Source organism: Coptis chinensis, chromosome 1 (genome assembly GCF_015680905.1).
Source record: "Coptis chinensis isolate HL-2020 chromosome 1, ASM1568090v1, whole genome shotgun sequence".
Lineage (NCBI taxonomy): Eukaryota > Viridiplantae > Streptophyta > Magnoliopsida > Ranunculales > Ranunculaceae > Coptis > Coptis chinensis.
In genome coordinates, this window is record NC_141456.1 from 16,927,929 (window position 1) to 16,955,666 (window position 27,738).

The 27,738-nt window shown below is 38.3% G+C and overlaps 3 protein-coding genes across 10 annotated transcripts; all 3 read right to left on the reverse strand.

Moving 5' to 3' along the window:
- Window positions 1–8,582: 8,582 nt before the first annotated feature.
- Window positions 8,583–15,700, reverse strand: LOC147522557 (CAAX amino terminal protease family protein). Its single transcript, XM_086594143.1, has 10 exons — window positions 15,357–15,700; window positions 14,812–14,903; window positions 13,882–13,989; window positions 13,367–13,449; window positions 12,883–13,016; window positions 11,938–11,987; window positions 11,688–11,780; window positions 11,221–11,312; window positions 9,264–9,370; window positions 8,583–8,870 (listed from the first exon to the last, which is right to left on the reverse strand). Exons 1-10 carry the CDS (start codon window positions 15,591–15,593, stop codon window positions 8,829–8,831), a joined length of 1,038 nt encoding a protein of 345 aa, XP_086450269.1. The 5' UTR covers window positions 15,594–15,700; the 3' UTR covers window positions 8,583–8,828.
- An 871-nt stretch (window positions 15,701–16,571) lies between these two features.
- LOC147522558 (Pentatricopeptide repeat (PPR) superfamily protein) lies at window positions 16,572–21,518 on the reverse strand. 8 transcript variants are annotated; one of them, XM_086594174.1, is made up of 5 exons: window positions 18,417–21,518; window positions 18,184–18,272; window positions 18,021–18,081; window positions 17,052–17,311; window positions 16,572–16,930 (listed from the first exon to the last, which is right to left on the reverse strand). In XM_086594174.1, exon 1 carries the CDS (start codon window positions 20,794–20,796, stop codon window positions 18,508–18,510), a length of 2,289 nt encoding a protein of 762 aa, XP_086450300.1. In that variant the 5' UTR covers window positions 20,797–21,518; the 3' UTR covers window positions 16,572–16,930; window positions 17,052–17,311; window positions 18,021–18,081; window positions 18,184–18,272; window positions 18,417–18,507. The 8 variants fall into 8 exon arrangements, with proteins under 8 accessions (XP_086450300.1, XP_086450279.1, XP_086450296.1 ...); XM_086594153.1 differs by having other exon boundaries at window positions 16,572–16,964; XM_086594170.1 differs by having other exon boundaries at window positions 16,572–16,988.
- Window positions 21,519–21,654: 136 nt separating this feature from the next.
- On the reverse strand, window positions 21,655–27,351 carry LOC147522559 (nuclear matrix constituent protein 1-like). Its single transcript, XM_086594147.1, has 6 exons — window positions 26,864–27,351; window positions 26,014–26,223; window positions 25,489–25,742; window positions 25,097–25,367; window positions 24,911–24,994; window positions 21,655–24,162 (listed from the first exon to the last, which is right to left on the reverse strand). Exons 1-6 carry the CDS (start codon window positions 27,047–27,049, stop codon window positions 22,078–22,080), a joined length of 3,090 nt encoding a protein of 1,029 aa, XP_086450273.1. The 5' UTR covers window positions 27,050–27,351; the 3' UTR covers window positions 21,655–22,077.
- Between the last annotated feature and the right edge of the window lie 387 nt (window positions 27,352–27,738).

Sequence of the window (27,738 nt, forward strand, 5' to 3'; positions counted from 1 at the left end):
TGAATTGGTGCATATGTTCAAGAATATGTCATTTAGAATAATTGAACTGATCATATATCCCTTTTTGAGACCACAGGGATCAAGTGATCAACTTTGACTTGAGGGCAACTCATATTATCCGACATGCGACAGTGGATCCTATTGTTGGGTTTGTGGAACCGTCGAGCTTTGCTCCGGTGATGGTAGCGAGGAACTAACAATTGTGAAACATAGATGGCTGGATTAAGCCAGTTTTTTCACTCTTGGACGGCCCGTCAGCACTGTCCCACTTTTGTGTAGTTTTTTTCACTCCTGTTTCGAAGTCGGCCTGATGTGACCAACCTTGAGAAGTTTGGATGGCCCGTGAACTCCACCGAAAAGAAGTTTGGACGCCCAAGAGAACCAACCGAGATCCATGCACATTTCTTCCTTCCTGTTTCGTCGGCTGATGTGACCAACCTTGAGAAGTTTGGATGGCCCGTGAACCGACCGAAAAGAAGTTTGGATGGCCCAGTGAACCGACCAAAATTGCCTTGACGAAATATTATGAAATTTTGACAGGTTTGTCGAAATTTCAATAACCAAACCCATTTTCTTACGAAATTTTCTCCCCACCTATATAAAGAAACTTATGGTTAGGGTTGAGATAACTTTTGAGAGATTCATTTCTTGGGTATTGTGGGAGCTCTATTGAGCTAGGGTTTGAGTGAGGCCTTTTGTTCTTGATTCTTGATATCTCTTGTAAACTCTCCAATCTTTGCTATAAAGGAAACTCGGCTCTTGTGTGGATGTAGGTAACATTTACCGAACCACCTAAATCTTTGTGTCTCTTTGCATATTTACTTCCTTATTTATTGTTTGCTTGTTATGGGTAATGATAAATTAGTGGCTTTGCTTGTTTGAGTTTGTTGTGATAACTACCAAAGTCTTGGGTGGGTGATTTTCTTGGTGTGATCTCCAAGTTGAAATCATTTGGGATAGAAAGTAGCTAGATTGAGGTGTGACTTTCTAGTGAAATCTCCCAACAAGTGGTATCAGAGCACGGTTTTGAATCATTGGAACAAGGTGTGTGAGGAAAGACTCCACCTTTAGCATTGAGAGCTAGGTGTTTGAAGAAATTCCTCTGAGAGAGTCTCCACCGTTGTATTGGTTCAAGTGGAAGTCATGACGACCGACAAAGGAAGCTACAAAATAGAGAAGTTTGATGGTACAAACTTCGGCTATTGGAGGATGCAAATTGAGGACATACTCTATCAAAAGGATCTGTATGAACCTTTGATGGGAGAGAAGCCAGCGAGTTGCGAGCAAAGTGAATGGGATTTGCTAGATAGAAAAGCATTGGCGACAATCCGATTGAGTCTCTCGAAGTCAGTGGCCTTCAATATAAAAAATGAGAAGACGGCGGCGTCTCTCATGAAGGCACTAACGTGCATGTATGAGCAACCTTCGGCCGCGAACAAAGTCTATTTGATTACCAAGCTCTTCTCCATGAGAATGTCGGAGAATGATTCCTTCAGGACCACTTAAATGAATTCAACCAAACGAAAGACCAATTGGAGTCGGTTGAGATTACATTTAGTGATGAAGTGAGAGCGTTGGCGATAATAGGACAAATGCCTCCAAGTTGGAAGGCTACGGTTGCGGCTATTAGTGGCTCAGCGGGAATGAATAAGTTGAAATTTGACGATGTGGTTAGTATGATACTAGCGGAGGAAATTCAAGGAGTTCGGATGGGGCCTCGACATCGGGTTCGGCTTTGAGTACCGAGAGCGAAGGGATGCACATGCACAAGGGTCGTGGTAGACCGAGAAATAGAAGGGGGAGAATGAACTCTCATGCCCCTAGTGATGAGCCTAGAGATGATAGTATCATTATATGTTACAATTGTGGTTTGCCTGGCCACTATAGTAACCGATGCCAAACACCAAGGAATAACAACTACAAGAAGAATCAAGAAGCTAATGTAGTTGAAGTGGAAGATGATGCTTTGATATGTTCGATGGAGAACAATAAGGAGTCTTGGGTTTTAGATTCCGGCGCATCATTCCATGTGACCTCAAATCGAGAGTTCTTTGTGAACTACACCAAAGGTGACCTTGGAAAGGTCTTTCTTGGTGATGACCAATCTTGTGCCATTGTTGGCAAAGGTGATGTCCGTGTCATGTTGAAAGATAGGACATGGTTATTAAGGGATGTTCGACACGTTCCGGATTTGAGGAAGAATTTGATTTCAGTGGGTCAATTGGCTAGTGAAGGATTTGTTACAATCTTCACGAAGGATACTTGGAAAATCTCTAAGGGTTCTCTAATAGTCGCTAAAGGCGACAAGGATGGTACTCTCTACATGACCGCACACGGGTGTGGGTCGAATGCCGTGGCAAATGGCAAAGAGGATCCAAATGTTTGGCACCGCAGACTTGGTCACATGAGTGAGAAAGGAATGCAAGTCCTTCACTCCACTGGTAAACTCCCGTTAGAGTCAACGGACTTTGACTTATGTGAGAATTGCATGTTTGAAAAGCAGAGAAGGGTGAGTTTTCGTGGAGATGGGTCGAACTCCGAAAGCTAGGAAGCTTGAGTTGATTCATACAGATGTCCGGGGGCGACTAATGTCTCTTCACTTGGCGGAAAGTTATATTTTGTGACTTTTCATTGATGACCATACTAGGAAGGTGTGGGTCTATTTCTTGAGACACAAGTCCGAGGTATTGGAAGTGTTCAAGACGTGGAAGGCCATGGTTGAGAATGAGACATGCTTCAAGGTGAAGAAGTTTCCAGATCCGATAATTATGGAGAGTATGTTGATTCAGGTTTTGAGAAGTATTGTGCTAACAAAGGGCATCAAGATGGAAAAGACTTTGCGAGGGACACTTCAGAGAATGGGGTCGCAAAGCGGATGATTAGAACATGACATATAGGGCTAGGTGTATCGACACTAGCGAGCTTGCCCGCCTTCGGGGCGAGAGAGTTAGCACGCCAGCCTTACCCGATCAACCGAGGACCGTCGGTACCTTTGGATTTCGTGGATTCCGTGAGGAAGTGTGGAGTGGGAAGGATGTGAACCTTTCCCATTTGAGAGTGTTTGGGTGTGAGTCCTATGTGCACACTAGTGACCAAGCTAGGAGTAAGCTTGATGTCAAGTGTACCTTCATTGGATATGGCGATGATGATCTTGGTTATCATTTTTGGGATGACCAAAACCGGAAAATTATTCGAAGTAGAAATGCCTTGTTCAAATGAGATGGTTTTGTACAAGGACGTAAAAAGAAGCGGCCGTGGAGCCGATTCTGAGATAGTGACACTGAGTATGTTGAGTTGGAAGGCTCTTATATGAGTCGTGGTGTTGTGGAAGTTCCACAGTCAGATGATGATAGTAGTGACTCGGGTGAAGAGACTACGCCACCAAGTCCATCTCCACCTCGTGCACTAAGGAGGTTATCCAGGCAAACTGTACCGAGCATGAAGTATCCTCTCTCCACCTATTTATTTACTGATGATGGTGAACCTCATTGCTATGATGCGGCATTGGAGGTTGGTGATGCTAGCGAGTGGGAGCTTGTTATGCATGATGAGACGAAGTCCCTCGTCTTTAGTGTCACTTGGGAGTTGGCCAAAGTACCCAAGGACATGACTCTACAGAGCAAATGGGTGTATCGAGTCAAGGAGGAACATGATGGTTCCAAGAAATATTTGGCAATGATATTCTCCCCAAATACTTTTCAGTCAGTGTTTAGTATTGTTGTAGCGGAAGGTTTAAATCTTAAGCAGTTAAATGTGAAAACTGCTCACCTCCATTGTGACCATGTTGAGGAGATTTACACGCGACAACTGTTGGGTTTCCTACGGAAGGATATAGAGAATATGGTGTGCAAGCTTGCATGGTTCCCGACAAACCCCTAGGCGGTGGTACATGGTTTGCACGCACCTAGATATATCCCATGCAGTGGGAGTTGCTTGGAGGTTTATGGCTAACCTTGGCAAACATCATTGGGAAGCGGTGAAATGGATATTGTATTATTCATGGAGTATCACGGAGACATGTCTATGTCATGGTAGGGGTGTTGTGAAGACGAAGTTGAAGTGTTCAACTTCGGTGGGTTTTCTTGCTTGAAGACCATGTTGGATGAGCCGAGTGTTTCATTAGTAAATTGGATTTGGATGGAGTTGTTACAATTGAGATGTGATGTGCTTGTAGAATCTCGACAGGTTCCAAGTGGGAGATTGTTGGGTTTGTGGAACCGTCGAGCTTTGCTCCGGTGATGGTAGCGAGGAACTAACAATTGTGAAACATAGATGGGCCGGATTAAGCCGCTTTTTTCACTCTTGACGCCCCGGCGAGATCGTCCCCACTTTTGTGTAGTTTTTTCACTCGCTTCAAGTCGGCTGATGTGACCAACCTTGAGAAGTTTGGATGGCCCAGTGAACCGACCGAAAGAAGTTTGGACGACCCAGAGAACCAACCGAGATCCATGCACATTTCTTCCTTCCTGTTTTCGGTCGGCCGATGTGACCAACCTTGAGAAGTTTGGATGGCCCAAATTGAACCGACCGAAAAGAAGTTTGGATGGCCCAGTGAACCGACCAAAATTGCCTTGATCGAAATATTATGAAATTTTGACAGGTTTGTCGAAATTTCAATAACCAAACCCATTTTCTCCGCGAAATTTTCTCCCCACCTATATAAAAGAAACTTATGGTTAGGGTTGAGATAACTTTTGAGAGATTCATTTCTTAGGTATTGTGGGAGCTCTATTGAGCTAGGGTTTGAGTGAGGCCTTTTGTTCTTGATTCTTGATATCTCTTGTAAACTCTCCAATCTTTGCTATAAAGGAAACTCGGCTCTTGTGTGGATGTAGGTAACATTTACCGAACCACCTAAATCTTTGTGTCTCTTTGCATATTTACTTCCTTATTTATTGTTTGCTTGTTATGGGTAATGATAAATTAGTGGCTTTGCTTGTTTGAGTTTGTTGTGATAACTACCAAAGTCTTGGGTGGGTGATTTTCTTGGTGTGATCTCCAAGTTGAAATCATTTGGGATAGAAAGTAGCTAGATTGAGGTGTGACTTTCTAGTGAAATCTCCCAACACCTATAACCTCATGTGTGCTCCTGAAAGATAGACTGAAAAGTTCTAGTGGTGTTTTGGGCAGAGAAAAGATTGCATAGGTTAATTATCCTAGAACTTTAGGCATTGAAATATATGCAATAACACTAGTATGGGTTTCCTCATTTTCTTCTTATTGGTAAAATTGTAAAGTCTACATTCCTCTAATGCCCTTTATCATATTTAACTAATTTCCATTACTTGAGTTTGCTAACCATGTCTACCAGATCAACAACAAGTGAAGTAGTAGTTAGTAAATGGTGGAGATCCTCTGTCAAAACCCTAAGTTGGAACTCCAAATCTAGTGAAATTCCCCAAATCAAACTCTAGTTTTAAAACTTTATTGTCTGTTTTCTGACCTAGAGCTTGAGATCCATGAGTACATTTTAAGTTAAAATTTTTGATCGGACTTCTAAACTAAGTTTCCTGCCTCTTTCTATGTGAACATTAAACACTTCATAATCATGTTTCTACAGTAACATATCCATAATGATCCCACTATACATGGTTCGGATAATTCTTGTTTTCAGTATAACGCGGTATAGTAGGTTTTAACTGAATCTTCTAATTATATAATCATCTTATATTGAGTATCATTTAGCCTTTTCTGGTCAACTAGTTTACCACTTTACCCAACACCAATATTTAGTCAAGTACCCCAAGCCAATATTTTAGCTTGAAATCTCACTCAATGCAAGTATGCAACTCTTTAGTTGTTTAACAGTTTAGAGTTTAGACAACCCTACTACAGGACAGTTTAGGTCCTGATGAATTTGAAGATCAAAGCCGAGGACAAAAGACTGAGCCTAAGTGAACAACTCTTAATTTGAATAGGCATTATTTTTAGTATTTTATTCTACAGCAGGTTTTAGGGATAGCAGAAGCATGGTTGGATTGTGACAATATTTCCATTTCAGTCGATATATCAAATGGGAGGGGTCAAAAACCAAAATATATCGATATATCGGTTGATATATATCTTTTTGTTGATTAGTCAATTTTTTTTGGATAAGTCGATATATCCAATAGATTCAATATATATACCGAAATATATCGGATATATCAATATATATTGGAAAATTCATAGATTTTAATTAAAAAATCGGTCAAAGACGGTCAAATATCGGTCAAAATCAACAAAGTCAACAATATATATTGAATCTATCATATATATATTGGTCGATATATATCGATATATTAGAAAACCCGATATATATTAGTTTGAAATTATATCAATATATCTATCCAAAATATCTTAATATCTCCATATCATGTACCTCAAAAACTGAAATATATCACCAATATATTGATATATTGGCCGATATTTTTGACTCTGGAATTGTGGCCATACGTGAGACTCATTAGGAAGTTAGGTCCCCATTCTTAGACATTAATGGTACGTTAACCATAAATCATTCGTAGTGTCATATTGACGTAAGCACCATAGTTGATTGAGTCTGTGGACAAATTTGTCCACAAACAACACATTTGTATTGGTTAAATCAATTTTTGGGCAGTAACACAGTTTTTTTGGGCAGCCACTAAGTTGAGGTCTTGTGGACAGCAAACAGTCGCCTGTCTATAAACTTATTATGTAATTGATTTAAGAATCATTATTTTTACCTCCAGGGGCGGGGGTGTGCTGCAACACACCCAATTTTTCCGTCGAAAAAAAAAATACTAGTTATAATCATAGCTAGTAAATTTGTGGACGGCAAAAGTTCGGTACTTCAATTATTCGCCTAAGATTCGAAATTTTCAACAATAATACTTTTAAATATTCAGTCCAATAAAACGCTAACGGTAAAAATACGATATAACGTGTTTTAAAACGGGTATAATACTTAATATATTTTTTTAAAATTCGGCTATATATTTTACATTTAAAATTTTGATATATAAGTATATAACGTTTTTAATTTTATTTTTACAATTTTATTCATGAAAAAATAATACAAATGTCATTTTATTCACCAAACCTTATAATTCGTGAATAATTTGCGAATAATTCGGCAATTATAAGCCCGACCCAACCAATTCGCGAATTAAACCGTATTATTCAAAAATTCGCCGAATTATTCGTTTTATTCGCCAAACCTTATAATTCGCAAATAATTCGTGAATAATTCGGTGAATTACTAGCTATGGTTATAATAGTGTATATAATTCTCTCAAAAAAATATTTGTAGTGTATATTAGTTGTAGCAGCCCCCATTGAGTGGCAATCCTGAATATTTGTGGTGTATGTTAGTTGTAGCAGCCCCTTTGAGTGGCAATCTTGGATCCGCCCCTGTTTACCTCCATACTTGGTTGTTACCATTATGTGAACACTTACAATTGAGAAAAGTCGTGCTACCAATGTAGGAGTCTACATTAACAGCATGTATTAGTTAAACATAAAACTTAAGTGTCATTGGATTTTTGAATTCTAGTTAGGGACTTGGGGCCCTGAAGCTCTCCCAAAATAGTACAACATCATGCTTTCAATTCACTCAACTGTTAAATATATCAGAGCAATCTACCGACAGCTACTTTCATTCACTATCTTGTGATTTTTATAACCAAAGTTTGGTTTCATTACGTCCATGATAAGTTACTGTTTAAAACCTATCTTCGTGAGCATGTAATGACACAAGAGCACTCCATCACCGAGTAGCAATCTTGAGCTATTATAAAAAAAAAAAATTAGTTCAATAATGACTGGTTTTTTGTTCTTAACTTAAATTATTAGGTTTTCTTGATTTTCCTCTTCAGTTTCACTTTCTCTTTTTCATTGGAGGAGATTAATGAAGGAATACAAATTCATGATAAAGACAGGCCTTGTATCAATTATGATTTTGAAACTTAAGATTCCTATTATTTTTTTAGTCCAGAAGCAAAGTGCAAAGGACAACACAAAAACAAACTTATGAACTATTTTTAAATTTCTCAGATGGTGTAATAACATTTAAATGAATCTTGAAAAGGAAATTGGCAACAACAAAAATAATTTGAATAGTTTATTTACTTAGGCATGTAAGGGGTGGCTAGCATATCAAACAGAGTATAAGACAACAGTGTCGTTAGGCGTCAAGCTGTCCTGAATCTAGAAATACACGCACCATTTACTGAAAAATAACCCAAACTAGTTACTTAGCTCCTTGGTGGTCAACTAGTCTAGTATAAAAAAATATCTTACAAATCAATTGTCACCCATATAAAATGCAGGATCGGGGGGACTGTTCTTCTGAGTAGATAATCCTGTCACATTTTTTTCTATATATGTTTTAGCTCTGAAGTCCCAAAATACCCATTGAATTATAATTCCGGAACAACAGAATGAAAACACGCCTAGAGGGTTAACAGCAGTTTGCAAGATCATTTCAGTTTGGGTTATATGATAGTATTGATTCTGATTAAAAGATGAAAATTTTCTAGTAATGTCATCGGATTACAATTATTTAATTTGCTAGGATCTTTCAATAATGTCTTTCGGAACAGGAAGACGTGAAACTAGAATTTCAATGTGAAATAACTCATCTATATTGTATTATTGTGTCACATCTTTTTTCCCTATAATTATTGATAAACAGCAGCTGCATTATTTATAAATTTCGTAATGGCAAAATAACAACAAAAATCCCGTAGCTACATCACCGTGGAAATTAAAAGATGTAGCATGCACCCTATAGTCAATGATCTAAATAATACATATTACCTAATTCAACATTTTACACAAAGTGCTACCAAAAACTGAAACCTGCTTCAAGATGCTTGTAACAGTTCCCTGATATCATATCCTTGAAGCTGCAGTTGAAGTGCAGATGTTAATCATGGTCTCTTGATACTAAAAGTAGATTTAGGAACTCTACTGAACTACTAGATTCAAATTAGATTCTACAAGGTGACTTCTACAATTGTTGCTACCCAAGTATAAATATACAGTCAAACACTTGCACGGCTAATGGAGCCATTCAAGTAATGGTCGGATTCATGGGCAGACAACACTGTGGAAAACAAGTTAAAAGCGTGTGTTTCCTTGTCCTTTCCCTAGGGAAAAGAACGGAAATGGAACTGAAAAGAAACTGTTTGCAATAATATGTTTCTCGGAGATCTCATACCAGCATGCCAATTCTGTGGTGACACCAACAAGAGCACATGAACAAAGTTAATATTGTGAAATAGATATGATTGTTTTACCTGAAGAAACGTGAGAAACAAGATAACCCCGGAATTCCAGAGTGCATGTATTGTGATAGGTGTAAGAAGATTCCTAGTTTGAGAATAAGAAAATCCTAATGCCGTCCCTGCATCAGTAATGAAACTTTGAGCATTATTACAAAAGAAAGTTAATAAGGTCAGTAGGTCAGTGTGCTCTGAGTGGCAGAGAGACCGAGGTTCACCTCTTCGACCTCCAAGAGATGACAAATCTTAAGCAGAAAGATTTTCTATCATTCATTCTACTCTAGCTTCTTAAGGATTTAGTTTGAGACGTGACTAGATAATAGCTTACATACACAATTTGGATGATACTCTCGAAAGGGGGTCGTTTGGTCTTTGATTAAGAGTATTTTGTCCTCTCTTCCAGTATACTTTGTCTTTTTTTGTCATTCCCAAGAGTGTTGCTAATAGGATTGAGAGCATTATTATGAATTTTTTATGGGATGATTCCGAGTAACATAGATAATCATTTGGTGAGGTGAGAGATTTTTGGGTAAAAACGTTGGTGGTTTGGGTTTGGGTTTGCGTAATATGGTAGCGTTCAACCAAGCATTTTTGGGTGAGTGGTTATAGCGTTTTGGAGAAGAGAGAAATAGTCTTTGGAGGAAGGTGGTTGTGTCTCGGTTTGGGGAGGAGCATTTTGGGTGGGAGAGTAGTCCGGTTTCCATACCTTATGGGTGTGGAGTGTGGAGGACAATTCTTAAGGTGTCCCCTTTGTTCTTAAGAGGTATTCGATATAGTTTTGCAACAGGAGGAGATGGGATTCATTTTTCGGAGGATCATTGGACAGGTGGTGGGGCTTTAGCCTCTGCTTTTCCTTTGTGGTTTGGTATATCCAGTTTCAAAGGGAAACCCATTTTTTATTGTATGGTTAGATCCAAAGGAGGCATATCTTGAAATTTTGGACTGCACAGGGCTTTGAATGATTGGGAAATTGGAGACCTAGCTTCATTGATGGCAAGGCTTGATGTGACTATCCCGAATGCACAAAATGGTGAGAAGAGAGCGTGGTGTCCCAACAATAAAGGTATCTTCTCGGTTAAGTCTTTTTATTTTTCTATCATTTCTTGGTTGTCTAATTCTAATAGTCCTAGCCCCATTCTTGAATTCCCTGGAACTGTAATTTGAAAATCCAAAATTCCCTCCAAGATTGTTTTCTTTGCATGGTGTGCTTCCTTGGAACGCATCCTTACCATTGATAACCTCAGGTGTCGTAAAATGTGTATGGTCAATTATTGTCAGTTGTGTGGAAAAGATGGTGAGTATGTGAATTATGTACTTCTTTGGTGTCCTTTTTCTTGGAAAATATAGTCTGCTTTTCTTTTAGAGTCTGGAATGGTTTGGGTATGCCCGGGCCGGGTATTGGATTTGCTTAAAAGTTGGAGTCATAGTCTTTTTTCTTCTTCTGGAAATCGCATGTGGAGCTTATTACCTTTTGCGATCATGTGGGGTATCTGGCTAGAGCGAAACCGTCGTCACTTTGATGGTATCTCTATTTCGCTTAAGAAGACAATTCTCTTGATAAAAGCTTTGTTATTTCGGTGGTCTAAAGTCTTCAAAGAGTTTAGAGGTTTGTTTCTTTGAGTCTTTTGTTGCTAGATGAGAATTGTGATTGTCTTATGTTTTTAGACATAGGGTGACGGTGCAGGTTTGGGGTTTTTTGTTTTTTGCTTCTTATGTTTTCTTTCATTGCTTGTAAATATTTATTTTTCGGGTTTTCTCTTGTAATGTAGGCCTTCTCATCCTACTTTTCCTTTATTAATGAAATATCACTTTTTACCGAGCAAAAAAAAAAGAAAAAAATCAGACACTTTTTTGGAGTACATACATGTCATATGTTCATACTTAACAATTTATCATACAACAACAGACATGTTCCATGGTTTATGTGTTGTATCCGATGGCCACAAACTATAAAATAGAAAATAAGTATTACCTAGCACAAAGAGTTGGGGAAATTCTCCAGGTGTGAAATGAGCAAGAGCAAATACAGCAGCACTAATAAGAACAGACACTGGAGTAGGAACCCTGCAAAGAACGAAGAAAGCATGAATACATGTCTAGAATAAGTTTTTTGCAGAAAATACCGGTCAAATCTGCCGCTAAGTTGTAGCTTGTCAATTAGAATTGACATAAATTACTAGCAGTGTCCATCATTCCTGTGCATTATGTGAAGGAAAAGAAAACAGTTTCCGCATCTTACATTTTTCTTTCATTTTTTATCCACAAAGGTGGAATGTTGTACAAAAATTCAATATGATAGGAGTAGTAGGATGAGTTATCTACAATACGGAAGTACAATAAGGAAAAACATGTAGAGAACACGCACCAACAAAGGCTACTGAGAACAAATCTGCAACACAACATAAGTTACACACTGGCAGTGGTGAAAAGGAGTTTTACCATTTAGTAAGGGACACCATCAGAAACCCTCGAAAGACGGTCTCCTCGAGCAGTGGTGCCAACACACCTGTGATGCATACTAGACAGGCAGTGCTGTGCCCAAAATAAGAAAGGAATTGAAAAGACCATTAGACCTTCCTATTCTATAGGCATCATAATAAAAGCAGTAAGTACATTAAAACATTTGTCAAGATTGTTAGCAATTTGCCAAGGTGACAAGGACGAATCACTATGCTTTCCGATGCATTACCTGATACCTGACGAACCAATCAGAGGAAGCAAGCGAACCAGAGCATCAGTCTGGGGGGAAAAAATACACTGAAACATATCAAATACTCATATCTAAAAATAGTAGTTTCAGACAAATTAATATCAAATTGTCGGTCACAAGATGACTACACCATTAGCGCTAAGCAGTAGATAACATTTGAATAATAATAGAAGAGAAAGATAGCAACATAACCACTCCTTTTCATGCATTTCAAGCTGACATGACAGTCCTCCATAAGTAAGATACTGCGCACAGATGGTACTTCACTTCTTCACTAAGTGTGGAGCCAAGCAATTGGCCAACTAGATGACCATGTGCTCTTCCCAGCATCACTGTATAGTTGTTGTAGCTTTTAACCTAATCATTCACTTTTGATTGCTATTTTTTTGTGATCAAAGCAAAGCTTGACGGCACATCAATATGTACAAGCATTGTTATTGTTTTCTTTAGCTGATGAAGTTAGGGGCTTGGTCCTAATCATATTGTTTAAAAAGAAAAGGAATTACTGGTCTTTTTAAGATAAATAATCTGATGATCTGTGTACTAGCAATTCTATCAATAAATCAATATAATGGGAAAACATACAACAGAAGTCCAGGTGGAAACAAGAACAATACATAGGAATTCTATAATTTATCTAATTCTGAAAGTATTCTTCTCTGCTTTATTCGAAATTCTTTGTTAGTTATGAAATGAACAAAAAGTCCAGCTAGAGAACAATAGTGATGAGGAGCCTCTCATAGTCTCATCACTTTGTGGTGCCCATCTGCTCTATACCTCACAAAGAGATACAAATCATCACACCATAGAAGATAACATTGCAGAGTCAGATAAGAAATGGAATCTCCAGCAACTGCCTAAGTAATGCATTATATTTTATATGACGATCTCAAAAGCTCCTAAGATGATGGTAGGTAATATGACCTCTCTTTGCGGGGTCTCTCCACTAAACAGGGCCAATGAAGCTCCTAGCAAAGCAATCGCAGCTAGTGCACCAACAAGTCCAACTCCTGACCATAAAAACCACCCGTCCTGTAGATTGAAAGGTTCCTTGACGTCTGAAACAATTTCCACCACGTGAAATGAATAAATCTCTCTATTGAAAGAAGAAAAGCTTTTGTTAAAATATACTAAACTCAAATTTTGGATTTTTGACACCAACACCAGCAAGGGCCGAGACATAAGAGTATACCTCAGAGTCCAGTTACAATTGTGGAAATTATGGAAGTTATTTTTTTCTCTCATTTTTTTTTTCAATACCTACTCGACCAGAAGTTATTCCGTTGATATGAATAACCATAACTACCCATTTTAATACATGATTTCATGGAAAAGGGTAATGGCTAATTGTTAGTCAGTATGCACTTAACAAATCAAATAATATAAAATAACAGATTCACTTACGTACCATAACGAAAGATGTCATCTGGACGAGGCTGAAACTTGTTGGTGATACCAAATATAACTCCAAGCACAGCCGCAGTGGCAATGCTGCAGAAAAAAACAAATGGAGCCAGTACAAAAAGATGTTACAGCTCTGTTTGGTTGCAGATACCAAAAAAATAGAACGAAGAAGTACAGAGAATATCTGGTGTAACAGTCTTGAGACCGAAAAGACAGATCAATGGCATAGAAAATGCTTGTTCTCTCAAGGCCTCAAAGATGGGTAATTTTTATGATTTTCATCCTACACATACACTAACTCAACTTTGCATCTAGGATATTAAAAAATGAAATATGGTCTAGTGATATATCAATCTGATGATTAAGATAGGCCATCATCTCTTACTTGCGGTGCCATGTCTATCACGTGCTCTAGGTTAGATTGCGTCACAGTCTATGAAGGTGCCTCAAACTTCCTCATATAGAGATTAACAATTTTGTTTGAAAACTTAAGAATGCACAAAGGAAAGAGATTCATACGTCTGGTTCAAAAAGAGTAGTTCAGCCTTCTCATCTAGACTCAAGTCACCAATCTGCAACCCAAAATATGATACAGCAGCTGTTTCTACCAGTCCTGTCAAAACAAAACTGCCTGGGCACATATTAGCTTCACTTTAAGATTGACAGTAAATTTCGTTGTGATATGTTTAGTCCAAAAACGGGCATTTAGAGCCATGCGTAATAATATATAAGATCCTGGGGCCACTGTACTCACTGCCAGTTGGTTTTGATTTGAAGAAAAAATAAGACAGTATCAAAGCAGGCTATTGTGTTTGTCCAATGGCCCATGTGCTCCACGTGAATCTGTTTAGGTTTGTTGATATTATTCCACCCCAATTTAGTTGTGCCCCACCTATGTTCTCTCTCCGAGCCTCCTCTCATATTCATAGAATTTTCCACTATACATAAGTTCGAGCTTATGGAGAAATTGGCAATTGGACAAGGTCATGTTACGCCTGTATGCAAGGAGTTTATCGAGATATATTGCCCCATATCGAGCCTCTAAAGCCTTGCATGATAATATACAAGACCTTGGAGCTGCTCCACTCACTGCTAAGTGGTTCTGAGTTGGATGCTCCAATTTCAATTAAGGTTATTTCAAACAAATGAAAAAGAGGACGGACAGAAATGAAAAATATGAGGGATAACCTGATTTTCTAAACAGAAATGTGGACAAGAAGATGAAATATAGTAAAATCGATGCTATGCCTGAAAACTTCGGCAACATGATAATGCCCCAACAATAACTTACTGTCATTTTTATAAAATTTCACCCGGATTTACTTGCTACAGTAATATCTTTTTTCAATAACAGAACAACAGATAACCATGAACAAGGTAAGTAATCTATCAGAGATCAACTATACTGGTGTGCTTTGAAAGGAAATTTTGCAAAAATAAGAAAGGCACCTTATTCCACATGCAAAAAAGGTGAGGCTCAATGTTTGCCAATTCCAAGGCACATCCCATCGCTTGAGGATTGGCCAGTCCAGTCCAGTTTCCTAAAAGAGTGCAGAAAATAGATTAAATTATGACCTAATCTGATCCATTATATACACCGGCTGGTTATATATTTCATCCTAACATAATGGTTGCCTATAAGGAGTCTACGAAGTATTTTCTGTAACTGTGTTATGTTCCTCGATATAAAGGTGATCAATTATAATCTTTGGTTTTTTAGGATTGTGTAATGTAGGCCTTCTCAGCCTACGTTTCTTCTTTGCAATGTTGCTACAGAAAACCCACCCTTTCATTCATCTTAGAACTCTAATTTAATCACATTTGGAATTGAATCCTTATAGGAACTAAACTAAAATAACTCAATTAACAAAAGAACTTATAAAGCACACCATATACAGAAACTCACATGCAAACTTAAGTATAAAGATTCCATATTGCACACACAAAGACAAACTCAAAGTACAATGAATTTTCAATCAGTAATGAAAACATACCTTCCCTTCAAGATTATCTTTAGGACTACAGAAACAAACACAAAGGGGTTGTTTCCCACCACTTGGAAACCCAAACAAGCTGTTGGGTTGGTGAAACTGGAAACGAAGAGGGGGGCTTGAAGTGGGTTTTCTAAGAAGGAGAGTGTTGTGAGTTGGTTTTGAAGTTTTGAGTTTTGGGAATGAAGAGAGAGAAAGAAGAGAAGATTGAATGGAAGATGTAGATATCAGAGACACCATTGTTGTTTGGCGCGAAGATGTGTTGAAGAAAGAAAAATGTATTGAGCTCGAATTTAATTGAGTTGCCGTGGTGTGCGTGTGGAAAGATAAGGTCGTTAAAACTTAAAACTGTAATATTGAGTTTTACGTCAACGAAAACAAATTGTTTAAGGCATCCACATTTCGTACACAATAAATATGTGTTAGCAAATTTAGACTAAGGAATATGAACATCATACACAATGTAGTTCTTATCTAATTAATCATTGACAACAGCTCATTTTAATTTGAAAATACTTCATGAACAAACAACTCATTACATCTTGGCTTGAGAATTAATCTCTATCTCTTCTGCTTGAGAATTAATCTCATTTAAAGCCATACCAGTTGCGCCCCTACTAATTGGTGATTACAATTTTCTCCAACATCATTATGTGTATCTATTATTTTTTCTTTGAATTACAAAAGAATAGTCCATCTCTAATTAAGTATATCAAACAACTCATTGCAATTTGCAAAACTATCCAGATTTTGCTCACACAATGCGTGGTTTGATGCATCACGTACACTTAGAAACTCACGATATTTGACATGTAAGAGTTGTACGACTAAGAAACTCACAATATTTTACGTGTAAGAGTTTAACTGATCCAAGAACTACCAAGTCCAACCCTTGGTTATTTTTTCAGTGATATCCAAATATTTACTTTAAATTAAACACCAAATTGGGCAGAGTGTTACAACGGACTAATGGAAATGGAAAAGAAAAACAAAAAGAAAACAAACATAATTTAATGAAATGCATTGCCAAACTTTACGTGGTTCAGTACTTCAGTGTTACTGTGGTTACCAATATCCAATTATCCACAGGAGAATAGTGAAGGAGGTAATTATTAAGTGTCTCAATGGAGATCACAACAGAAACAATTCGTAATTTAAGAGCATCCCGAATTCCCACTGGTATACTGTATGCTGTGGACGAGGGAAAAAAGAGTTCACTTCTCTACCGAGAAAAAAAATATATTTAAATTTATTGAACGATCTTAGAATAGTCAGTAAAGAATGGATTCACTGATTCAGAATTCAAATAACAGTAATTGAACTTTACACACTATTAACTTCTGTAGTGATGAGTCACTATTACTGCAGAAAAAGTGAACTCCCAAAAGCTATATATCCTGTTTTCCTTGGTGGGTATGTAAACCACAACTTTATAGAGGACTGTTGTAAATCATTATTTCAGCATAACTGGAAAACTAATCCGGCTTCAGTTTGGGGATGAGTTCTCGGAACTCAGTGGAGTGCAATGTCAGAAGCAGCCATTTCCGGAAATGGGGATGCCCAAGAGTGAGAGCTCTCTGTGCCATGGAGTTTGCTACATTTTTTAGTGTTCTGAAAATAGATAGCAAGTGAATCCTGTTTATTCCATGTGTGTAATTGAAATAGAAGAACAACATACCAGTCCAATATAAGTCTTACATTGGCAGGGAAGCTTTTGCCTATGTGCTTCTTGGGTGGAGTCAAGCCGGTCACTGAAGTCAGCCTAAACATATGCTTGCCCAATCAGTTTTGATCCCCTTGGCTGCTCTGCCTCTCTAGAAAACAACAGACATGTACGGATGATAGCGTGGAACAGTTCTGGTGGTCTCCAGAAACCCTGCTCCAGAAACTCTGCTAGGTTTCAGACTGTTTACTTACTGCCCTTAGGCAGTGCACTCTTTCTACCACATTGCCACCAGCTATTCTTGCACAGATGAGGCAGAAAGGAGAAACAAAAGTAGTTCAATCAAAATACGAAACAAGGCACCAAAATAAGAGAACTCGACTTTTAATTCAGCTATAATGACATTTTAACATGTGAAAAATGAAATGTGTCCTACTCCTACAAGGGTAACCAACACTACAGCTACTCCAAAGCCCTTATCCACCCTTTACGCTATTTCATACTCTTTAAAATTGGGTTTTCTATAAGCGTCTGTTGTGACCTTTTTTTACTAGTGTTTTGCTCTAGTCTCTTTTTCTCTATCCCCTTCTCTTAGGGTACTCTACCCTATTTATATGGGGCCTCCCGCGGTATGCGCCCATCCCCTTGATATTTCTCTCATCTAACTGTTCTGCTAAACCCACGTGTTCCCCCCTACCATGCACACCTGTTCACCACCTTAACCCTTATGTTACACCTATCTGCTTCACGCTCTTTGCATACTCTAAGTCCGTGGACTTCATAATGGCCCATTAGTCCACGGACTTCTCTGAACCAGTAAGATCCATGAAGCCCAAACCAAACCGCAACCCTTATGGTAATCCCACCTATTGGGCTTAATGGATCTACAATAAGCCCTAACAGTGTCCACATACACACAGATAACCTCCTCAAAAGCCGCAGTTAAAAAAAATGGAAAAATCTTGTTTTATAAACATTTTTAAAAAATGAACAAATGTTCAAACCTGTACATGGCCAATAACTTGCTACTTGTTAGGTTAAGTTCTTCAATCAATCTGCTTGAACCTGAAATGGCAAAAAAGTCTTGATTACACTCAATGAACATCATATATCAGGATGTATTCGATAAGTCTCAAAGGAGGGAAACAGATATATGGTCATGCCAACCCATGGCCCAAATGTCAAGACAGGTTGGTGAGCTTATCACAACGGAAAATCCAGTCCACACGGTGGTGTAGCAGGAGCTGCAAGCCAAACTGATGCACATAACCAGTAACATAATAACCTAACAGGTACAAATGAAATATAGTCGAGTAATATTTTTAATGCATTAAATAAGACACGTGCTAGGTGGAAAACTGATGCACTAAAAAAACATAAAAATAAACAAGAATACTTACCAAACTTGAAGTTGTGGTACATCAGCTCCTATGGGATGCTTCTGTAATCAATAGATCAATTATCAAATTAAAAGTCTTTGACACGAAAATCTTACGAAACCCTTCCGTGATGTTTTTTCTTCAACAGCTTTTTATCCCTAATACCATCATACAAGAGTTCATAGGCGTAATAATTTATATGACCTTTCTTTAACAAGTCCTCCACAATAATCTTAGGTGCTGCCACATTCTTTTTATCTGACTCAAAGATTGTGTTCACAATTTCAGGGACTATACCCTTGGCCACCATAAGGTGAATAATACCAACTGCATCAGAAACTCTATGGTTCGCGCAAAAGCAGTTGAGTATCCGTCCGAACGTCGTCAAAGATGGAGTGTACCCCTTATCGATCATCTCCACCAGGAACTTATATCCTGTATCAATATTTCCCTTTTGGCTGAAACCATCGATTAAAGCACGATAAGTGAACCCATCTGGTATGCAGCCTTTATGACCCATCTCATGGAAGAGTTTCTCTGCCATATGAACATTGAGCTTCTCAGAAAATGCATTGATCATGATGTTGTATGTTGCAGCCGTATGCAGAATGTGAACCTGTTGCTCCATTTTCATAAATAGTTTGTAAGCCCCCTCAACATCACCACTCTCACAGAACCCGTGAATCACTGTGCCAAAACTAACAGCATCTGGAGGCAGTCCATCGTTTTCCATTTTTTCAAGCATATCTTGAGCTTCTCTCACTTTCCTAACTTTGCATAGACTATCTAATAGTATGTTATAAGTAATAACATTTGGAACACACCCCTTTCCCACCATTTCTTTAAATGTCTCCATTACGTCTTCAGCTTTCCTTGCCTTGCAAAGACCATCCAATAATGAATTATAAGTGATAACATCAGGGATAACATTATAATCCCACATCCTATCTATGATTTTGATTGCATCATCCAACTTCAGTTGCTTGCAGTAGCCATCAATCAGTGTATTAAAGGTAAAAATGTCAGGAAGGTACCCTTTGACCATGGCATCATTCATAAGGATATTAGCATCTGATAAGCAACCCATCTTACACAAGCCATTAATGACAATGTTGTAAGTCCACATATTGGGGCTGCAACCATTTTCAAACATTTCATCAAGCAGATTCAGTGCTTGTAAGATGAGGCCCTGCTGACACAACCCTTTGATCACTGAGTTGTAGACAACAATATTGGGCTTCGTTCCATTCACTGTAGCCTCATTAAACACCTCCATTGCCCTATCTATGTCCCCTTCCTGGCATAGCCCATTAATAAGGGAGACATAAGTGATTTGATCAGGCACAAACCCTTTAAACACTGCATCTTTTAAAATCTCACACGCGTTTTGTACCGAACCCACCCGACAATACCCATCAATAATAGTGTTATAGGTAAAATCATCAGGCTGATACCCTCGATTCACCATCTTATGCAGATAGCTTTCAGCTTCCACAACCTTAGAGATCCTACACAGGCCAGAGATAAGTGTATTATACGTAACAACATCAGGACTGAGTCCCCCCCTAGTCATACAATCCAACAAACGGAAAGCTTCTTTATTCTTGTTCTCTTTACAAAGACCTTGAATAAATATATTGAATGTAAACAAATTTGGAGAAACACCTCTCTTTAGAATCTTGTTAAGAAGCTTATCGCTTTCTCGAACATGACCCTTCTTGCAAAGTGTGTGTATAAGCTTATTAAATGTGGTTATATCAGGACATATACCTTCCCCAAGCATCTCATTAAATAGATCGCTTGCCGGGATCTGGTGATCCTCTTCATAAAATCCACCGATAACAGTACAATATGCAACTGCATTGAGCATGCACCCTTGGGAAGGCATGTTCCTAAGAAGTCTCAAAGCAACATGTGGCCTACTTGTTCTGCAAAAAGACTTTATTCTTATCGTAAAAGTATACACATCAGGGGAAATACCTTTGGCCACCATTCTAAGATACACTTTATGAGCTTGAACAAAATATTTGCTCTCAACCAATATGTTCATAATCGCATTATACGACAAAACAGATGGCTCGCAACTGAAAAAATCCATCCTCTCAAATACATCTACAGCAGCTTGAACTTTCCCATTTCTCCCGTAATTCCTCATAGCCCCAATATACACTCCTTCCATTAAACCATTATCCACATTCCTCCTCATCTCTGACATAACACCCTCCATAGCCTCAAACTTCCCATGTAAACCAAGCTTTTCGACCATGCACTTGTAAGTATACACAGTATGCTTGAAACCATCTTCCTTAGCAGCTGAATTAAACATTTCTAAAGCCCTTAAAGGATCTTTCTGACATTTGACCACTGCAGCTACATGATGGGGAAGCAAATTTGGTCTCATTCCAATACACCAACTTATATTCCGTCCACGCTCATCAATTTAAAAACGCGATTCAAGCTTCACCATACTGTATTCCGTTAAACCATTTGTTGCGTAAAATACTAATCTTTTTCACATTTCAGCTTCGACAAACTACACTTCCAAGCAAATATTATTTCCTAATCCAAAAAAACAAAAGAAATGGTCATGTCTTCTAGACTCCTAAAGTGTAAACTTTCGTATTGTAGGCAGAAAGAAGTGACAAATTGCACAAGAGTGAAACACTAAAACAAACTCAATTGTAAAATAGAGTAGAAGTCCATATATTGAATAGATTGGAGGAAAAGAGATACCTCAAGGGAAGGCGGGTGATAGTATGTTATAATAAGTAACTTGGAGAAATGGGGACGCCGCACTGTAGAGACGTAGAGTGAAGAAAAAAGGAGACGAAAGTAGCATATGTGCTGTGACTTGTAACTTGTAAGTAGTAGCTGGGTCAGTTTTTTTTGTGCCTTCAGTTGGTTGTATCATTGCATGTACACAAGGTCACAAGCGACACTAGGATTAAAGTTTCTGGTGATGATAAATTCGTGTGTGTTCGTTTCGTAACGTCAGAATATGAAATGGTAGGAAATTAAGCAATTGAGGATGTTTTCTTCCAGCTTTTACACAGCATGGTAAGACCTCCCGGTTCATGAATCAACAAGACGACTTCTCTGGCAGTTTTTGTGCCGCACAAGTATTTATAGTCTTTGATTGTGCGTACCAATGACAATATGATTTCCTTCCTTTGATTTAATTCTAGCTAAAAGAACACTTCAGACTTCTGAAAGTCGCACTGCTAAAACAAATGTACTACAAATTTACAATGGCTGGAGATTTCCTTCAAACTCTGTCAAAATAGTATAAGTAGTAACACACTAGAATCAGAAGATATCCACCACTGGCCAATTACAATAGAAAGACTATACAGTAATAAAACTATATTCTGAAGGAACTCCACAGCTTCTTCGCAGTCAAAACATGCCTACTACTCAAAATCGTTATATCCACAGCACCCTCCAGCTTCACTCTCATACCTATCATTCTTGTTGTATTTGCCTCCATTCTGTATGCCATACAACAATAAAACTCTAGGCTAACTATCTCACAAAATTGCAAACAAGTACTTCTAAAATATTATACTAGAATACCGAGTGTGGTTGAATGACTACTGAAAAGTATTCTTGATCAAACTTTGTACAACACAGCATGTTGCTTGACTTGCTTCCGTCTTCAAGCGCAAAACAGAGACGTGGTAACTTATGTTTTCCGTCGCCTGAGATTGTATCGATTTTCTACAGGAACTTGGGATCCTTGATTAGCAGTTTGCCGCCTCTTTCTGCTCCCAATTGCCCCCCTGACACTTTTTGAATGAGCTTCGCTGCCATCAAGATCTTGTTCACTTGTGGTGATTTCAGAAGCATAGGAATGTGGCTTCAAACTAACAGATGCAGGTCCTTCATCTACAAGAAAAGAGTCTCCCCGGCTAGCTCCACTAATACCAGCAGAAACTACTGTGGGGCCACTTGGCTGCTTGCCCTCGGTTAGCTCTGGGTTCTCACCTCGCATAACTTTTTTTGCATCTTCCACAACTGCCTTGACAGAATTTCTTCCCCTAATTCTGCACCTCTGATATGTGCCATGTTTCCCCTGAGCGCTCGACTGTGAATTCATAGAAACTTCTGGAACTTCTGGCACCTTCAGATCCATCTTACTGTGCTCATTACCAAATGGACTACATTGGCCTTCAATCACTCTATTGTTGTCCGCCCATCGAACCTTCTGGACATCAAGTGAAATCCTTGGTATCCTAGAAGATGGCCCCGCCTCATTTTCACAATACCCTTTCACGTTTTCCAAGTTATGCTGCACATTGAAAAGTGGTAATTCCTTTGCCTCACCTTGAGCAACAGAGTCTTCAATCCTCCTCAAAGGTGAACTGCTAAGTATCTTTGGGGTGCATTTGTGGAGCGAAAAATCACGTCCCCCTGAAGCGGAGGAACCTGCACCTCCTGGAGAAAGTGTTTTGGCCAGCCTCTCAGAACCTACTATGTTTTCCTTCATACTCCCAATTGAGTAACCTTCCGACAAACTTGGCTTTGGAGAGGCCTTGGAATTCATCATTTCTTGTACATATTCGAGATCAGAAGCAAAATCATGTATATCTACCTCGCACTTTTTACAGTTATTCTGCTTCTCGAAAAATTCTTTATATCCTTCGCTTTGATCCGTGAGCTTCTTGGAAAGAACATTAAGTTTATCGATGTCTTTCCGCAGTTCAAGTTGCTGCCCTTGAAGATACTTCTTCCTGGTAGCTACTTCCTCTGATTCCTTTTCAACAATAAGCCTTTCCAGGCTCATTTCTTTCATTGCTCTACTGGTTTCTTCCCTTGAATGTTTGATAGAATGCAATTCTTGTTCTCTCTCCTCCGTCAATGCTTTCTCTCTATCCAAAATGCTCTTCTCCATTTTTCCAAACTTATTTTGTATGTCAAGCTCAAGATTCCTTTTCTGAAGCTCAAAATCGTGTAGCATGTCGTGTTGCTCATTTTGTGTTTTTTCAGACAGTACCAATCTCTCATGCTCCATGCTGGCTTCAAAAGCTTCCTTTTTTAACCTGAGATCTTCCATCTTCTGTCGAATATGATTCTGTGCAACAAGATTCTGGTTCTTCAAGCTTTCCTCATTGTGGAGTTTCAGTTTTTCAATCTTGTTCTTCTCCTCATTGACCTGCTTTAGCATACATGTAATATCTACCTTCTTCTCATCTAACACTTCCCATTCTCTCTCAAATCTCTCCTTCTCCTGTTTCAAAGTCTCTAGTTCCTTCAAGAGCAGTTCTTCCTGAAGCTTGCATTTCCCTTGCTCCTGTGTCAGTTCTGACTCCAGGCACTGAATCTCACTCTCAACTTTAGTTACTTCAAGTTTTTCTAACTCTTTACGTAACTGCCGTTGTTTCTCATCAATGTCCCCCCTTTTCTTATCAAGTTCATCAATATAAAGAGACAACTCCTCTTTGTCAGAAAAAATATTTTTCTTCTCCAGCTCCAGTTTTTTCGCCGCAATTTGGAGAGACTTCTTTCTCTCCCTCAAAATTTTCCATTCTAATTCAAGGCCTCTCTCTTTCTCCTCATATCTATTCACACTTTTTTCTAAAGCCTGCTCTGTGTTGCTAATTTTCTCCTCCTCCTGGATCAATTGTACTTCCTTTAGTTCCACCGCAACTGCTTTTTTTTTCAACTCCTCATCAAAAAAATTACTTTTTTGCTCCATTTCCAGCTCACACCTGTGCCACTTGAAGTCCAGGGTAGCATTATGTTCGTCATCCAGCTTCTGAATTTCAACCTACACAGAAATCATTGCAAAAGACTAGTATCAGACACTGCTACATAGGAAATTAGTACATCACGACTATAAATTTGCACAACAAAGCCTCGGTTTGAAGGAGTATCAGGACAAGGGGAAGAAAAATGTAATAGAAAGAAGGATACTTGGTCTCTTGGCAACATAAGTAACATATTTCAAAAAAGAAAAAATCCGGGCCTGGAAACAAAAAAACTCACACTTCAGCACGTAATCTTTGGACATGCTAATGAAACTTAGACAAGAGGGTATATAAACACTTCTCCAGTCTCTAATAATAAGAGAGTGGAACTTCAACAACTGACAACATAAACCTCCCCCGATTACAAACAAACTGCCAATTGTAGCAACGGTGCTTTAACAACCACTCTAGCAATTTTAACTTTATTACCAAATTACCAACAGTATCCTTGGCCAACACATCTCAAACAACTTCAATATCTGCTACTAGTAAACTAAATGCATCTATCGAACACATTTGTCAAATCCAAAACATGTCAATTTAAACAGTCTCACAATAATCAGCTCCATGGTCAATGCTGTCCAGAGTTATCAACTTGCAATAACTCACTGGAGACACTGGTGGAGACATCAAAAGCACACCCCCAAAATTTTAAAGTAAAACCACTACAGACAACATTTACCAAGAATGATAGCTGCCTGCAAATTTCCTATCTATGAATAGATATGCTGGAACTCTGGAAGTTTAATGAACACATTAGACACATACTCTTTCTCTCCTAACAAGCTTTTCCTTTAGTGAAAGTAAATCTTTTTTTTTCATCTCAAGATTCTTTTCCAAAGCATGAGCTTCCTGCAAAAAAATGGCAAAGGAAAAAAGGTAAAACTCTAACCACAGAAGAGAAAAATATAGAGGCATATACAGGCATACAGCTAAAATGATCAAATATATTACCTCCTCTTCCTTGGCTAATTTTGCAAACCTTATGTTCACATCATCTTCTTTACTTTTCAATTGTAACGTAATGACCTTATTCTTCCTCTGTGGCTCTTCAAGATCTTTCTCTTTCTGCTGAAGACTATTGCAACTCTCACGAGATCTTTCCTCTCTCTGGTTGAGGGATCGACAACCCTCTGCCTGTCTCCCTTCTCTTTCCTGCAGAGAGTTTTCCCAATCTCGCAGTTCTTCTCTCTGTTTAAACAAAGCAGCTTCATTCCTTTCTTTCCTGCGAAAGTGAACAAATTTTAACACAATAACGAGAAATGCTTAGGAAAAAGTACAAGAAGTGAGAGAGAATATACAGTCAGCACATAAAAGTTATAAGTTGATGGAAGTAATGAACGTACTCTGTATCGAATAACTTCCATTCACTTTGAAGTATACTTTCATTGGCCTCCACTTCTTTTAGTTTTCTCTCCATCTCTGAACTCTTCCGACTCACTTCAGCAAGCTGAGCGTCAGCAGCAAGCAGCTTTCCTTCAACAGTCAAAGATTTCTGATTAGTACTAGTAACGCGACCATGTGCTTCAGCCATCTTCTTGTCAGATATCAACATCATTTCTTCAGATTCTGCAGATATGTCATGGATAGCCATCTCAATCTGCAGAAAGCACAAATCAGAAGATGAGGACAATACATGACAACATGATATTTAACACATTTCTAATTCGTTGTACAAATCCAAAATGTTAGGATCAAATCACAAATTCTTTGCATACATTGTTTTCATTGGTCCTCACATCCATACAATAAAAAGCATTGACCAATTAGAAGGAACACTAAGCATGAAAAAAGAAATAAAAATACGTAAGATATCATATCCATTATTTTCTAAGATTATAAAAGAGAAAAATGAAAGAAGGATATCGTACATTGGCCACACACTGTTTCTCAACCTCCCAAGCCTTTCTCAAATTCTCCTCCTGCTTCTCTATGTCAGATAACGAAATTGAATATGATCCTTGTTCTCGTTTGAGGGTCTCCTGCACTTCAGCCAATGCCTCCCTATATTCTTCGTAAGTAGAAGTCCACTCTTTCTTCTCAATCAGAAGGAGCCCCATGGTATGCTGGTAATCATAAAGCTGAAAATAACAACAGCTACTTGTTTTAAAGACATCAATAATTAACTGAAACAAAAAGACTACAGAATCACAAAAAGTAATCATACATCTCACTACTTGTATTTCACTACAGTGTTAAAACCTAAAAAAATCATACCCTACGTCCCAGCATATGAGATGTTTTCACAAAAATTTCTCACAAATCCCATTACTGACAATGCAAAATACTAATAACCCATACTTCCCGCCATATGAGAAATGTTCACATAATTCATGCTTATAATCATGTAACTCTTTATTTAATAAAATTTTAACCTATAAATATAGTAGACCTTGATTCTATGTGTACTTACAAAAAAATGTACAAACATAAGCATAAGCCCAATTTCTTACCTAGGGCAAGGGTAAAATTAAAAGTATCATTTATCTGTCCAAATTACCTCCACTCATTATTTCCCCCGCCAATCCCACTCTCATAATTTATTCCAAATAAGCACTGTCCATTGACTACCTTCTCCCTCTCTTGTAAACTTTTCATATCAATACTAACTACCGAATAATTGACCTTGGTTCTGTAAATTAAATTTGACAAGTTCTAATATACAATGTACAATCAAACAAGTTGAAGAAGAGAAAAAACAAAAAATGGTTCACCACCAACCTCATTTTCAAGTTTTGATATTTTCTGAACAAGTCCATCACGATCAAACAAAGACTGCTCCATCAATTCAACACCACCCCCACCATCAAAAGAATCCAAATTTGGTGAAAAAACCAATTTTTCTCCACTGTTTATGTTTGGTGTTAGGGGTAAATTTGGAAAGAACTTTTTCTGTGGTGTGAACATTTTTCAAGAAATGACGAGAAAACCTTTGCTCGTTGGTTATTAAGGAAAGAACTAACTACTTTCTTTGTCGCGTTTCTGTCGTCACACCGGGGTAATGATCACTAATTATTAGTTACTCAAGTGGGCCGATTTAAAGTACATGTACATGGGCTAATGGGCTCAGCCGCTCAGGGTGCATATTTCTTTCATTTTTTATACGCTAGATATATATCAGCAAAAGGGCACGACAATAGAAGAATTGGTATTCTGTGGATATTAAGAGAAAAAAGGGATTTGTTTCGTCTCGAAACAAAGGCAGATTTGTCCACTGGTACGAAGAGATTCTACTCCTGGAGTCCTCTCATTTTATCTGTGTCCCTACTAGTGGGCGCAGTGGTGGTCTTTGGCTAAGGTGAAAGTCAACTCTCGATCTTGAAATCCTTTTTTCATCCAGTCGCTACATAGTGGCGCTCGTGAAAAACTACCGAGATGATAAGCATTGGCTTTACACTTTTGTTTATGGTCACCCGGACCAATCTCAGAGGGGCCCACTATGGAAGAGTTTCACGGATTTGGCTGCTACTCACTCTATTCCTTGGCTTATAAACGAAGACCTCAATGAGATTACTTGTCAGGAAGAGAAATCTAGAAATCCACCTTTTGACCCCGCTCATGCTAGCCATTTTTTAGATTTCATGTTTTCAGCCGAC